Source organism: Panthera uncia, chromosome F1 (assembly GCF_023721935.1).
Source record: "Panthera uncia isolate 11264 chromosome F1, Puncia_PCG_1.0, whole genome shotgun sequence".
NCBI lineage: Eukaryota > Metazoa > Chordata > Mammalia > Carnivora > Felidae > Panthera > Panthera uncia.
The window spans coordinates 34,079,463-34,096,020 of NC_064813.1; the positions used below are offsets into that span (position 1 = coordinate 34,079,463).

General features: G+C 37.2%; 1 protein-coding gene across 1 annotated transcript in view; it reads left to right on the plus strand.

Moving 5' to 3' along the window:
- The first annotated feature begins 1,297 nt into the window (after positions 1 to 1,297).
- The window catches only part of CD46 (CD46 molecule), a 40,719-nt gene continuing 25,458 nt past the window's right edge, over positions 1,298 to 16,558 (plus strand). Inside the window, exons 1-5 of the mRNA XM_049635051.1 lie at positions 1,298 to 1,307; positions 4,793 to 4,972; positions 5,303 to 5,402; positions 9,857 to 9,942; positions 10,756 to 11,029. Coding sequence (XP_049491008.1) covers positions 1,298 to 1,307; positions 4,793 to 4,972; positions 5,303 to 5,402; positions 9,857 to 9,942; positions 10,756 to 11,029 — 650 coding nt within the window. The remainder of the gene's footprint in view (positions 1,308 to 4,792; positions 4,973 to 5,302; positions 5,403 to 9,856; positions 9,943 to 10,755; positions 11,030 to 16,558) is intronic.

Here is a 16,558-nt window from a genome sequence, read left to right on the forward strand (position 1 = left end):
CGCTGCTGGAATATTTTGGGGGGTAATTTACTTAATCCCCTTGCCTCAGTTTGCTCGTCTTATGGGGTGGGGTGGGGAGAGGGTGGATGGAACCCAACTCATTGGATGCGTATGAAGATTGTTAGTTAAAATGCTCTTAAAATAATGGTTGCACAAGTAGTGTTGAATGTTTGCAATTTCTAAAATTATTAATGTCACCACTGTTGTTTGAGAGAACAAGATACGGAATCCTTCATTACTGTACTTTGGGAGAAAATAAAATCCCCAGTGTTTGGAGTTCACCTTCTGTAATGTCAAAATACTGTTTCTAATAATAGCAGTAAGGGAGAAAGCGTTCATAATAAAACAAGAAAGCATAGATAGATTGACATGAAAGAAATTAAATACTCTGACAAGGGGAAATAGTTGTCATTAAACCGAAGGAAAAAGTTTGAAGACAGGCATAAAACAGCAGAGAAAAAAAACAAACTATAATTTGCCGCTATCTCCGGAAGAAGTTAGCTGAGCAGAAAAGAATTTGAGTTTTGATCTGAGAGCGTATGGAATTGATGACAGTGCTCATTCAGCTCTGGCACCAGGCATTGGAAGTGCAGTGATGAATCGCACATGGTCCTCAGAAGGTGACCGTCTCATAGGGAGTATGCACAATAAAGACTAACACTTTGAAGTGTTCTCTGGAAGAGGTAAATGGGACATCATGAGGATACCTAACCCAGTTTTTCGATGAGAGATGTCAAGAGCCATAAGAAGTGGCATCTCAGCGGAAGCTGACGGATGAGTGGGCGGGAGGGACTTGGAGTCTCTCTGGTCGAAAAGTTAAATGATGCATGGGAGGTCTGGAGTGCTGATGGCATTCAGAAATGCTAGTGGCAATGTAGATAAGACAGGGTGGTGATTTGAGCTCAAAGGAAAGGCAGAATTAGAGAGATGGAACGGGAATTTCAGTTGTGAAAACCCTCTATCTTGTTGGCTGGGCATACGTGAGGCTGAAGAGTCAAGAGGCCACACTCTGCCTTCATAATGTTATTTGAGATAGCTTGACACTTTCCAAGTGGAGCGTGTGGGGATTGAACCAAAGACAAATTCATCTGCCTGATATGCAGCAAAGCCCAGCACAAAGCTATCAGATGTGCAGCGAGGAAAGTTTATTTGAGAGGCAACCCAAGGAGGGGATGGGAGAACAAGCCCCAAAGCCCCCTCTCTGAAGGAGGCAAGAACAAGCTTTTTTTTTTTAAATAATCATAGGGTTGGGATTATATACATATTGATAAAACAGTGGGGAAACTTACAACTAATCATGAGGAGAGGTAGAGTATGTGCATTCAGTGACCGCAAGCATATATCCCACGTTCCCTTTGGGGTGGATACTTAGCATCAGAAGGAGGCAAAATTTAGCCCCCGGCCTCATGCAGTTATCTTAGGACAAGGAGAAGGGGCTATGGGTCTGCTCTGAGAGCCAGTATAACCTGGATTGGGTCTTGGACTCCTTATCTCGGGTAAGGAATGTACGGCCTTGCTTGTTCATCCATTGACCTTGAAACCAGGCTGCTGCAGAAAAATCTTCTGAGTTTTTTTAGTAGGGTCTGAAAAGAAACAGTAGCTGATCAGGGAGAAACAGTTCTCTGGAAGAAAAAATAAAAAAGGTTTAAATTAAGCTTTCTGCTAGTTTCAACCTCATTAAGCCGATGGGGTACAGTTTCAGGGAGGCAACTGAATATATGCAGTAGGCTCCCTGGCTAGAGATCGAGGATCTCCCTGGCAGACCAGGAGATGAGAGGCAGGTCTTCTCAGTGCTAATGAAGTCATGAGAGTATGCACACTCACCCCCAGAAGGATCTACAGAATGAAGTAACAAGAGCTCCTACAGGAACCTGTCGGGAACATCACATTATCTAATTAGGCGGAGAAGGAAAGGTAGCCAGAGGACAAGCTGAAAACCAGGGTGGTTTGCTATACTGGAAACCAAGGAGAGAGCTTTTTGGGCAGGAGACAGCTAAGAGTCATCAATGGCTACACATGTTATACACAGGGTAACTGACATCACTCAGGAAGAAACTGTTAAGATGAATTTACCAAGAAGAGAGCCACCTAATGACTTTGAATAATTTAAGTGATTTTTATAGACTCAGAAGTGAGTGGAAAGTGAGATTACAATTGACAGGGGTAGATGCCACAGTCTGTGTTTTAAGGAAGCAAAGAAAACTAGGTTGTGTAGATGCAAGAGATGTAGCAGGTAGGTCAGGTTTCACTGAGATTACAGTTTTGGTCAGAGACCATGATTTTCTGAAGGTAGCGTTTTGGGTGGAGCTGTGGGTGGGTGCCGCTGTCTGGGAGTTATTTTAATTGTTGCAAGGTTAGGGAGTGCTTGCATGATTTTTGCAAGTGTAGAGGTGAACAGTTGTCTTGATCCATAGTAGAGCACTATTTCACTTTCTTGAAACTCCTTTGGAATATTGGGGAATTTTCTGTATACTGCCTATGGTATTATATAATGGCATCTATTATTAAAGTATACCATTGCCGGGTAATAGTAATTACATGTAAACTATCTAGAACAAACTAAGCCAAGATACTCTTTTTCTGGAGCTGGAAATATTTAGTTTCAAAATCCCCATAGGAAAAAAATTCTGAGCAATAGAAGAAGTCTGATTATAAGAGGTATAAAGCTTGTAATCAATCAACTGGTTGCGAAACTAAATTATAAACTCTGCATGTTGTTGAAAGCATGTCTTTTATAGTGCATGTTAGGAGGAAGAAATACTTCAACTTAGTTGAATAAGTTAAACAATCCAATTGATTATTTCTTTTTCCATACAGATCACGGTCTATGAAAGTCATATTTGGAATTCTATCTTCTTTATCTGCTTTCAAGATAGTTACTGAAATTGAATGCATAAAACAGGAATACTTGTATAATTTGATCAGGGGTATGCTGTTACTTAATCTTTTTCTTGGTGGTTCCAGGATTTCTAATGATGTTATATATTTGTATCTACAATGGAATTATGTAGCATTTTTAGCTTTTTTTTTTTCCTATTGTAAAATGACTCAGGGTATTCAGTGCATGTAATGTCATTAATACAACTCTATATTAGTCCTTTTTTTAAACAATGCTTTTAATTACTATGATTTTTTGTTTGCTTTTAGCTTTTGTTCTAATTTGGACAGTTGATTGAGGAACACTCACTTATCTTGGTCAGCATAGTGGAAATGTTAAAAACAAAACAAAACAAAACAAAACAAAACATATTGCCAGTAGGTGGATTTGAGGACATGATGTAAAGGAAATGTTAGACGGTGTTTATAGATACAATTTTAGGATTTAGGAATATGGTGTAAAAGGAGAGTAATATTTCACTTGAGTAGAGTTCTCTTGACCAGTCTCTTAATCTGAAGTAAGACGGAGATCCAAGGAGTAAGAAAGAAAAGTTTCCTCAGGGATCAAAGTAGATCTATCTCCTTTGTCCTTAGGTCCTCACCCTTACAGGAGAGGCCTCCATGTTCTTTTAGCCCTTTAGGACTTTACTGGATGTGTCTCCATCATGTTATTTTACATAATTGTTCTGACAGATCTGTTTGGTTTTCAAGCTCATGGTCAATTAAAAAGGAAGAGGAGTTGCTGAAGTAGAAATGACACTATTCTAGGGGGAAAAATCTCCCCTCCACTCCCCTCAAAATTCTAAAAGCATAGCAACATCGTAGCTTTTCTGTAAGTGGATATTGGATAAACAGCCCAGACAGCTACCTCAGGGAGTTTCTGAAGGAATGTGTGATCCACTGATCAGTAGAGGAAGATGAACTTTTATTTGACATAATGCCCTAAAACGCAACCTTTTTTTTTCCATGTAGGGCTATTCAGAGTAGTAAATTCTGATATTTAAGTGACATCTTTTCACTTATGAAAAGCTCAGTTCACTAACATGAAATGAAGCCTTATATTTTGAAAGCCTTTAATGCATATTTATTTTGAGCTATGAAATATGTAATGCTTATTTAATAATCACTTGTTACTATACCATTTCTTAAGCATCCACTGGGTACAGAGTATACTAGAAAAAGAAGACATAAGTTGCCTGACCTCTAGGACCTTTCCTTCTGAGAGAGACTGAACCTGAAGTGACAAGTTATCATTAGTTTGTTTCAGATCATGGGAGAATAATCAGAGCAGAGTGCTTGCTATATGCTGTAGAAGGCTTCTTAGAGGAGGAGCGAGGTTTTTTTTTTTTTTTAACTTTTTTTTAACGTTTATTTATTTTTGAGACAGAGAGAGACAGAGCATGAACGGGGGAGGGTCAGAGAGAGAGAGAGGAAGGCACAGAATCTGAAACAGGCTCCAGGCTCTGAGCTGTCAGCACAGAGCCCGACGCCGGGCTTGAACTCACAAACTGTGAGATCATGACCTGAGCCGAAGTCGGCTGCTTAACCGACTGAGCCACCCAGGCGCCCCAAGGAAGAGCGAGTTTTGAAATGAATTTAGATAAAAGTGGGGAAGGTTGCCTATCTGTATATATTTTAAGAACATGAACATTAATTTTGTCTTTTCAGTTTTATTGTTGAATGTAAATTCAGCTTGTTCCCCATCAAATCAAAAGCTAATAGGCGGTTATTTAACGCAAGCAAGGCACACATCTTACATACTCCCACTAAGTGGGTGAAAGCATGGAAGAATCATTAAAATCTTGCAAAGATCTTTCCCTTTTGTATTCTATTACCTACCTGCTGCCAGACCAGAGCCTTGGCTGGTGAAAGAGATAAATACTTCATTTTCATATTCTCGTTGTCTTATCACTAGATGCCTGTGGTGAACCACCAAAATTCGAAACTATGAAGCTCAAGGGTAAACCTAAAAAATATTATGAGGTTGGGGAGAAAATATATTATGAGTGTCTTCCAGGACGCATTACTGTGTTTCCCGTCATGGCTTATTGTGAGCAGAATCACTCGTGGTTCCCTCTCCAAGAAGCTTGTATGAGTAAGTAAACAAAACAACGTATATGTATATATATTGTTTTCCCTAGAGATTTTTACAAATATTAGGGTCCAGTTTCCACTACCGCAATTTTTCTCATGTGAAAAATTAGTTTCAGATAGCAATATTTTTTCCAGAATTTGATAAATCTCCAGGGGATCTTTTTCTTGGCAATAATTGTTTGCCTGGTTGAATGTGAATTTTTAAGTTTGCATAACAGCTAGGTATAGAAGATAATATTGCGTTAGTTGCAGAGAGTCGTGCAGAATTTTGACCTTGATTTAAATCTGTTCTGAAATTGGCATTAAAGTTTTTTTTTCAATCTTATTTCAGAAAAAGAATGCGATTGGCTAGCACTTCAACATGGTGAAGTTGTTGCCCCAAATAAAACCTTTTCGTTTGATCACGAAGCTCACTTTTATTGTGATGAGGGGTAAGTTGCTCCTTAGAGAAAATCAGGTGAATGTCACTAATTCCATTTTTGTTTTGTTTCGCAAGCGTTCCCATAAAGTTTATTTCATTAATTTGTATGTGACAACTCACACTTATAGCCAAACAACTCTTGGGCTTTTTATGGAGACTGAAAAGATGCATAATTAATTCAAAGAAATTTATATTGAAGTGAAGCAAAATTGTCTAATACTATACCTAATAATAAGTTTATTGTAAGCATCAAAAATGTAGTAATCCTGGTGACTTTATTCTTGACCAAATATATCCTATTTAAAATGCCAACTCTCAGTTTGAAGGAGGACGTACAGAAATGTTGTGTTCTTAAAGTCCTCTATTTCTTTCTTTACTTACATTGTCTGCTTGTTCTATCCATTATTGTGAATGGGGTAGTGAGGCTTCCAACTACTGTTGTAGAAATGCCTATTATGTAGAAATGTGTATTGTTTTGTCCAATTCTGTCAGTTTTTGCTTCAGATGTTTTGACAGTCTGCATTAGGTGGCATAAATGTTTACAATTGTGACATCTTCTTGTTGCATGAACCCTTATTAATTAGTAACATATAATATCCTTTGTCTCTGGTAACCTTTTTTAATTTAAAGTCTACTTGGTGTGATATCAGTATAGCCAACCATACTCTCTTTTGGTTACTATTTGCTGAAATATCTTATTTAGTCCATTTACTTTCAGCCTGTTTTCATCTTTGGATCTCAAGTGAGTCTCTTATACATAGCATATGGTGGGATCATGTGTTTTTATCTATTCTACCAATCTCTGTCTTTTTATTGGAGAGTTTTAATCCACTTAAATTTGAAGTAATTACTGATAAGGAGAGGAATTAGTTCTGTCATTGTGCTATTTGTTTTCAGTATGCCTTACAGCTTGTTTTGGCCCTCATCTCCTGCATTACTGTCTTCTTTGTTTATTTGACTTTTTCTGGTAAACTGTTCTTATTCCTTTCTCATTTCCTTTTGTCTATACCCTATGGCTGTTTTTTTGTGGTTACCATAGAGATTACATTTAACATCCTAAAGTTAAAACATTCTAATTTGAATTTATACCAGTTTAACTTCATAACATACAAAAACTTTTATCCTTTATAACTCCATCCCCACCCCATTTGGTTGTTAATTACACAAAAGTACATCTTTATACATCATGTGTGCCATAACATAAACTAATAGTTCTTCTAAATTAGTCCTTTCAGTTATGTAGAAAACAAGATTTGGTGTTAAAAACAAAGTCACAGTAATACTATGTTTTACACTGATTGTTTCTTTTTTTTCTTTTAAATGCACTAGTCTCTTAAGTTATAAAGAAAATAAAAATTGCAATTATAAGCCATTGTTACAATAATACAAGCTGTAATAATTTCCCATGTATTTACCTTTAGTGTGATATTTATCTCTCCTTATGGCTCAAAGATACTTTCTAGTATCCCTTCATTTCATCTTGCAGGACTCCCTTGAGAATCTATTTCTTGCAGGGAATGTCTAGTGGTCACTAACTCCTTCAGCTTTTGCGTATCTATCAAATCTTAGTTTCTCCTTTACTTTTTTTTTTTTTTCAGAAATACACATTTAACCTTTATTTTTTTTAATATGAAATTTATTGTGAAATTGGTTTCTATACAATACCCAGTACTCTTCCCAACATCCCCTTCACTTTTGAAAGACAGCTTTGCTGGATAGAGGATTCTTGGTTGACAGTTTTTTTTTCTTCTAGCACTTTTTGAGTATATTGTCCCACTGTCTTCTGGCCACCAAAGCTTCTGATAAGAAATCTGCTGATAGTCTTATTAAGGATCCCTTGTATGATGACTCACTTCTGTCGTCCTTCTTTTGAAGATTCTCTCTTTGTCTTTGTCTTTTGAAAGTTTGAGTGTTATGTGTCTTAGTTACTCTTTGAGTTCACTTTACCTGGAGGTTTTTGAGCTTCTTGGATGTTTATATTTATGTCTCTTTTTCTTTAATTTTATTTATTTATTTTGAGAGACAGAGAGAGAGAGAATATGTGTGCTAGAACAGGGGAGGGGCAATAAGAAAGAGAACCCCAAGGGCTTCATGCTGTCAGCCCAGAGCCCGACATAGGGCTCGATCCCATGAACCATGAGATCATGACCTGAGCCAAAATCAAGAGTCGGAGGTTTAACTGACTGAGCCACCCAGGCGCCCCCAATATATTCATGTCTTTCATTCAATTTGGGAAGTTGTCAGCCATCACTTATTCAGATGTTCTCTCTGCCTCTGTCTGTCTCTCTTCTCCTTCTGGGACTCCCACAATATGTATGTTGGTCCACTTGATGGTGTCCCACGGGTCCCATATGTTCTGCTCACTTTTCTTCACTCTTTTTTCTTTCTTTTCCTCTGACTCAATAATTCCCATTGTTCTGTCTCCATGTCCACTAGTTTCTCCTGCTGCTCAAATCTGCATTCAATTCCTCTAGTGAATTTTTCATATCCCAGTTATTTTAATGTTCCAGAATTTATTTTTTATTTCTTTTTAGGGTTTCTGTCACCCGATTGACATCTCCATTTTGATCATGCATGATTTTCTTGACTTTCTCCAGTTCTTCCTTAGTTTTTTGAGCATGTAAAAATAGTTATTTTGAAGTCTTTGTCTAGTAAATCTGCCATCAGGTCTTTTGGGGGAACAGTTTTCGTTTATTTATTTTTTTCTTTTCAGTGTTCCAAACTCTCCCATTTCTTTGTATATCTTGTGATTTTTTTGTGGAATACTGGACATTTGAATCTAATAATGTGGGCACTCTGTAAACCAGATTCTTCCCTTTCCCCAGGGCCAGTTGTTTTATGTTATTGTTCATGTTTTTTTTGTTTTGTTTTGTTTTTGAATGTTGTACAATATCTCTGTTGAAGACCAGCCTGAAATTTAAACTGAAGGCCTTCTCAGTCTTTTCTCAGCCTTTCCTTGGCCATGCACATTCACTTTTTAACTTTATTCACATATTAAGATGTTTCTGAATAATCTTTAATGTCTGGCTCCTGAGAGGGGAAAAATGAAAAATGATATGAGGATCAAAGAGCACTGGCTGTTTAAATCCCCTGGAAGTCACTTCAGCCAATTAGGAAGGGGCTTAAAAGAGTTAGGAGTAGATGTGACAGCAATGGCTGCCCACCTCATTGACTACATCTCTGTGACCAGAACCAGAATTCAGTGATAAGAGCACAGATCCCTGCTATTCAGAGGACGGGGCCCTTTTTGTCCACCCTTGATCCCCCAAACTGCTTCCAAGCTGCTCCAGGAATATATGCACAGCTGCCTGCTGGGGGTCAGGGATGGGTACCTGACACTGTGCTAAGATGAAATCGACTGAAATTAATGGAGTTTACCTGTCCAAGTCTTTCCTGGGAAGTTGCAAGCCATCAACAGACTCCAGAGTTCCACAGTAGTAACCCTTGACAGATTCTGCCCTTGCAGTTGTTGCCCAGTTGGGTAGACAGGTTCCTGGCACTTCCCACTCTGCCATTTTCCTGGAATTCTCCCCCAAACACTCTAATATAGAGAAAAGGCTAACTGCATCCATGTATAGACATTTTCACTGACTACTTTTTTCACTTGATCAAGAAAACATACTGGAATGTCCAGTCAGTAGTTTTAGAGAGAGAGCCTGCTAGGCAGTTTGAGGGATGCCGAAAGTTTAAGACCTATTCTTTTCTCCAAGAAGTTATAGCCTTGTTGAGAAACACAATGTATACAGAGAGGTGTCAAAGCAAAATAATTAATGAGAAGTAGCAAATAAATAAAATTATTCATGATTGTTACAAAAGTCGAGCAGAAGAGAGTACTGTGAATTTAAATCATGAGAGAAAATTTCATTATGTAGTATTCCTGAGCTATTCCCAGAAAAATATTCTTGCCTAAAAATATTAAAGGAGCTGAAAACTACCCGGCACTCACTATGTACCAGATGCTAACTCATCTAATCCTTAAAACAATCCCATGGAATATTTACTATTATCCCCTTTTCATAGATGAGGAATCTGAGCAAGAGAAACACTAAAGGACTTGCCTGAGCTCAAACAGAAAGTGAGCCATGGAACTGGGACTCAGATCCAGGCAGGCAAGCTCTAGGGCCTAATGTCTCTACTCGGTTGCTTTTACTGAGAAGAAGGGAGTGAGCACAGACATAGAAATGGATGTGTAATGTGGTTGCTGGAGATGACAGAGAGACCAGACTGACAGGTACGACAGAGTTATTTCAAAATCTTCTGGCTTTTGGTCAGTGAGCATTCACCTGTGGAAACTCTATTTCATTAAGTGCAGACATGGTTAGCGCTTTCACGGTATAACGTTGTTTAAGAAACTTCTCCCTCAGACTACTGTAGTGCAGAAACGCAACAGTATTGAAATTTTCATTATTATGCACATCTTGTTAACTAATAGAGAAAACAGTAAGTTTTTCTTTTCTCATTTAGTTATTACTTAGTTGGGCAACAAGTTATAGTTTGTAACCTTCGTGGAAATGACGTGTATTGGAGTGATAACCCCCCACAATGTAAAAGTAAGTAAATTTTCAGTTTAGAATTTAGACTAGCAAGCCTCAGTCTTTTTTGACCTCATATCCCCTTTAAGTTTTTAAATTGTCAAAGATCCCAAAGAGATTTTTTTTTTTTTATGTGGGCTGTGTTTATTGATATTCATTATATTGGAAGAAAAACTGAGAAGTTTGGAAAATAATTATATATTCATTCCTGTTTAAGAACAGTAAGCTCAATACATGTTAATGTATGTAGCATATTTTTATGAAAAATAATTTTCTGAAACAAAGGCTGAAAATAATGCCTTTCTTTTTTTACATTTTTGCAAATCCCTTTAATATCTGGCTTACAGAAGGACATCTGGATTCAGTCTGTTGTGAAAGCTCACAATTTGTAGCTTGGAAAATTTCACTGTACATTCATAAGGATGTAAAGAAAGACAATATCTTGGTATTATTGTGAATCACCCATTTAGCAAATGGATATATTTAAATATTATAAAGAATTTCTCAAATAGCAGTGAATTTTATTTTTAATCACAAGCATTTTTTCTCATTACATTTTCAGTAATGAGACTAGAACGAAACTTAGCATGGCCTTCTAAAGTAATAATAGGTTTTTCATAGAGGTATTTGAGAAAAAGAGTTTTGTTCTGAAAGTTCATTTGTATATGGCTTGAATTGGGGATAATAATACATTTTCTCATAGAAGCCTAAATAAACAGCTTGTAGAAATCATGTTAATGAATTTACTGAAGGCAGTTCATAGGACTTTACAATGCTATCTTGACACTTTTCCTTTGGCCCTGTCTTGCCTCTTTGTATTTCCTTTTTAAGAGATTTACTGTCAACCGCCTGCAAAAATAAATAACGGAAAATACAGCAATAGCCACAGAACTATATTTGAATATAATGAACTAATAACTTACAGTTGTAATCCTTCACAAGGATCAGACGAATTTTCACTTGTTGGAGACAGCAAACTTATTTGTGTTGGGAATAACAAGTGGAGTAGTGACCCTCCTCAATGTAAAGGTAATGATGTTTCCATTTATTTCCTTCTTCATTTGTTAACTGTAAGTTTGGAAACAGTTTGTAAATGGTTTTATCTGTAAGTAAGCAAAACAGTCATATGTGCTTCCTCCTCCTGTTAAATTGACTCCCAACGTAGATTAATATAGAGAAAGTCAAATCAGTTTTAGTTACAGAGCTACCCACCCCCCATTTCACACGTTCTCAGAATTCTAGTTCACACATTGTGAACCACTGCGTTTATGGCATGAGTTAGGAATTTTTTGCTTGAAAGAACTCAAAAATTCAACATATACTGTCTTAAAAATAAGAAATCCTTTCTTATATTACAAGATGTCTGAGAGTTCTGGCTAGACAGTAAATTATAAAATCTAACCCTCTCACAGCCAAGATTGATAAGCTCTGTACAAAACATATTTAAAAAACGGGATCGCCTGGGTGGCTCAGTCAGTTGAGCGCCGACTTCAGCTCAGGTCATGATCTCACGGTCCGTGGGTTCGAGCCCCACATCAGGCTCTGTGCTGACAGCTCAGAGCCTGGAGCCTGCTTTGGATTCTGTGTCTCCCTCTCTCTCTGCCCCTCCCCCGCTCACGCTCTGTCTCCCTCTGTCTCAAAAATAAATAAACATTAAAAAAATTAAAATAAATAAAATAAAAAACAATGATTAAGACACTGGAGAACGATCAAAAGCAGGGGGTCACTGGAGAGGATTTGACTCTTGGAAGAAAGGGACCACTGAATAATAGCAAAATATTTACTGTTTTCGAGCACACGTGGAGCATTCTCTAAAATGAGCAAGATAATTTTTAACAAATTTCAAAAAATTGATATGATTCCAAGTACATTACCTGATTACAGTGGAATGAATGTAGAAGTCAAAACAGGTTAATAACCTAGAAATCTTCAAATATTTGAAAATTATGCAAGATACTGCTAACCAACCCATGAATCAAAGAAGAATTCATAAGGCAATTTAGAAAGTGTTTTGAATTGAATAAATTGGATAAAAAGGAAAATACAGCATATCAAAATATCAAAAACATTGCTTAGAGGAAAATTTATGACATGAAATAGTTAATGTTAGAAAAAAAGAAGAGTCTCAATAACCTGTGCTTCTAAAAAAGAACAAATTAAGCTCTAAACAAGGAGACAGAAAGAGAGAATATCTTTGGAAATAAATCAATGAAATTGAAAAGAGAAAATTACTGAAACCAGCACCTGGTTTGGGGGGAAAACCAATAAAGTAGATAAAGTTATAGCCAGACTGAAAGAAAAAAAAAGAAGATACTTATTATTAACATCAAAAATGAAAAAAAAAAAACCAAACCCAAATATCCTACAGATGTTTAAGGGATAATAGGGGAATATTATGCAAACAAATTTGTGTTTATAAATTTGACAACATATGTATGAAATTGACAAATTCCTTCAAAGACACAAAATACCAACCCAAACTTATTCAAAGATGTACATAAGCTGAATAATTGTCTCCTTCTTCTCCTCCCCCTCTTCCTCCTCCTCCTTTTGCTTTTTTAAGTAAGTTCTATGCCTAATATGAGGTTTGAACTCACAACCCTGAGATCAAGAGTCACATGCCATACCCACTAAGCCAGCTAGGCACCTCTGAATAGTCTTATATCTATTAAAGAAATAGAACTTACAGTTAAAAACCTTCCTAAAGGGGTGCCTGGGTGGCTCAGTCAGTTGAGCATGGGACTTCGTCTCAGGTCATGATCTTGCGGTTTGTGAATTCGAGCCCCAGGTCGGGCTCTGTACTGATAGCTCACAGCCTGGAGCCTGCTTCTGATTCTGTGTCTTCCTCTCTCTCTCCCTTCCCCACTTTTGCTCTCCCCCCCCCCACCTCAAAAATAAGTAAACATTAAAAAAAAACAAAAAACTTCCCACAGTGAGAACTGCAGGCCCACATGGCCTCCCTGGGGAATTCTAGCAAACATTTCAGGAATAAATAATAGTACCTTCATGCAAGCTTTGCAAGACATATAAGAGGAGAGGGACACCTGGGTGGCTCAGTCAGTTGCATCCAACTCTTGGTTTCAGCTCGGGTCATGATCTCATGGTTCCTGAGTTTGAGCCCGATGTCAGGCTCTGTGCTGACAGTGAGGAGCCTGCCTTGGATTCTCTCTCTCTCCCTCTGTCTCCTTCTCTGTCCCTCTCTGTCCTTCTCTCCCTGCTCCTTCTACATGCTTTCTCTCTCAAAAATAAAAACAATAATGAAAAACATTTAAAGACATATAAGAGAAAGGAATATTTCTCAACTCATTTCATGAGGACAGCATTACCCTGTTGCCAAAACTGGACAAAAACATTGCAAGAAAATTACAAACAATATCTTTAATGACCATAGAACCAAAACTTCTCAACAAAATGTAACAAAGCAAATCCTGCCATGTATAACAATAATAATACATCACAACAAAGTAAGATTTATCCCATAAATGCAAGATTCGTTCAGATTCAAAGATTAATCAGTATACTAGATGAGGAGACTATAAATTAAAAAAAGTGAAACTCTTAATAGATATTTTAAAAAAAGCACTTCACAGAATTCATCATCTTTTTCAGGATAAAATTTCTCAACAAAGTGGGAATAGAAAGGAAGTAACTACTTCATTCTGATAAAAGCCGTCAACAAAAATCTCAGAGCTAACATTATACTTAATGTTAAGACTAATTTCCCCCCAAGCAGGAACAAGAGAAGGAAATCCACTCCCACTACCCGCCACCGTTGTACAAGAGGTCTTAGCTACTATAACAAGGCAAAAGAAAGAATTAGACATACACATTGCAAAGTAAGAAATATAGTCTCTATTCACTTACAACTTGGTTGTATACAATATTCCAATGACTGAAGTTTTAACAAGGTTTCAAAATATAAGATCAGCATATGGAAGACAGTTATATGTCTATATACTAGGAATAAGCCATTAGAAATTGAAATTTTAATCAACAAAACTAAAAGGCAAACAACAGAATGGGAAAAGATATTTGCAAATGACATATTGGGTAAAGGGCTAGTATCCAAAATCTGTAAAGAACTCACCAAACTCCACACCCGAAAAACAAATAATCCAGTGAAGAATTGGGCAAAAGACATGAATAGACACTTTTCCAAAGAAGACATCCAGATGGCCAAGAGATACATGAAAAGATGCTCAACATCACTCGTCATCGGAGAAATACAAATTAAAACCACATTGAGATACCACATCACACCGGTCAGAGTGGCTAAAATGAACAAATCAGGAGACTACAGATGCTGGCGAGGATGTGGAGAAACGGGACTCCTCATGCACTGTTGGTGGGAATGCAAACTGGTGCAGCCACTCTGGAAAACAGTGTGGAAGTTCCTCAAAAAATTAAAAAAAGATCTACCCAATGATCCAGCAATAGAACTACTAGGAATTTACCCAAGGGATACAGGAGTGCTGATGTATAGGGGCACGTGTACCTCAATGTTTATAGCAATGCTCTTAACAATGGCCAAATTATGGAAAGAGCCTATTGTCCCATCAACAGAAGAATAGATTAAAAAGATGTGGTTTCCGGGGCGCCTGGGTGGCGCAGTGGGTTAAGCGTCCGACTTCAGCCAGGTCACGATCTCGCGGTCTGTGAGTTCGAGCCCCGCGTCAGGCTCTGGGCTGATGGCTGGGAGCCTGGAGCCTGTTTCCGATTCTGTGTCTCCCTCTCTCTCTGCCCCTCCCCCGTTCATGTTCTGTCTCTCTCTGTCCCAACAATAAATAAAAAACGTTGAAAAAAAATTAAAAAAAAAAAAAAAAAGATGTGGTTTCCTATATACAATGGAATGCTACTTGGCAATGAGAAAGAATGAAATCATGCCATTTGAGCAACGTGGATGGAACTGGAAGATATTATGCTAAGTGAAATACGTCAGTCAGAGAAGGACAGATATCATATGTTTTCACTCATATTTGGATCTTGAGAAACTTAGCAGAAGGCCACGGGGGAAGGGAAGGGAGAAAAAAAAATAGTTACAGAGAGGGATGGAGGCAAACCACAAGAGACTCTTAAATACAGAGAACAGACTGAGGTGGATGGGGGGGGGAAGGGGAAAATGGGTGATGGGTATTGAGGAGAGGGCTCTTGCTGGGATGAGCACTGGGTGTGGTCTGTAAGCCAATTTGACAATAAGTTATATTCATAAAAAAAAGAAATTGAAATTTTAAGAAGTATTTACAGTAGTTCCAAAATATGAAATTCTTGAGTATAAATCTAACAATATATGTGAAAGATATTAATGTTAAAACCTACTAAACACTAATAATGGAAACTAAAGAAATCCTTAATCAATGAAGGGATATACACTAGGTATGGTTTGGAGGATTCAATGTAATAGTCAAGCCTCTCTAATTTATCTAAACTCAGCACAATCCCAACAAAAATCCTAGCAGAACCTTTTTTTAATGGTTATTTGTTCTTGAGAGACAGAGAGACAGAGCATGAGTGAGGGAGGGGCAGAGAGAGAGAGAGACAGAATCCAAATCAGACTCCAGGCTCTGAGGATGAGAACATGAATGGACCTAGAAACTTTATGCTAAGTGAAATAAGTTAGACTGAGAAAGACAAATGACATATGATTTCATTCACGTGTGGAATTTAAGAAACAAAACAGATGAACATAGGGAAAGGGAAGGAAAAATAAGATTAAAACAGAGAGGGAGGCAAACCATAAGAGCCTCTTAAATACGGAGAACAAACTGAGGGTTGCTGGAGGGGAGGGTGGTGGGGGATGCACTAAATGGGTGATGGGCATTAAGGAGGGCACTTTTGGGGATGAGCACTGGGTGTTATGTGTGATGAATCACTACATGCTGCCTCTGACCACAATACTGCACTGTATGTTAACTAACTTCAATTTAAATAAATAAATTTAAAAATATATAAAAAAGGAAAAAACTAAAAATGACTTCTATTTCCTTGGATAATGAATTCTACACGCTGAACTGTGATGTGTAATTCTCATGCTAAAAAAATAAAAGAGCAATTAAAATTAAAAAATTAAAAATAAATAAACTTTGGGAAAAAATGGATCATAGAATTACATGTAAAACCTAAAGCCTTAAGATTTTTGCAAGAAAACATACAAAATACTTGTGACCTAGCCAAAAATTTCTTAAATACCACCCATAAAGTGTGTGATCCTTTAAAGAAAAAAACTTGGATGTTCCAAATTTGAGACTTCTGGTCTGCAAAAAAATTGTTAAAGGAATGGGGAAAAAATTAGCAATAGACTGGGAAAAAAATATTAGCAAAGCATATATCAAATAATAACTTTTACCTATGATACATAAAGAATTCTCCAAGCTCAATCATAGAAAACAAGCCAATTTTTTAAAAAAATGGATAAAATATTTGAGTAGACCTATTTCAACAAACATGATATATGGAAGACAAAAAAGCACATGAACATTTCTCAATATAATTAGTGATTACAGAAATGTAATTTAAAACCACAAAGAGATGCCACTCAACACCCCTAATAAAACAACTGAAATTGAATACAAAAAACTAACAATACTATGTACCAGCAATGATGTCGAACAGTTGGAATTTTCACACATTGCTAGTA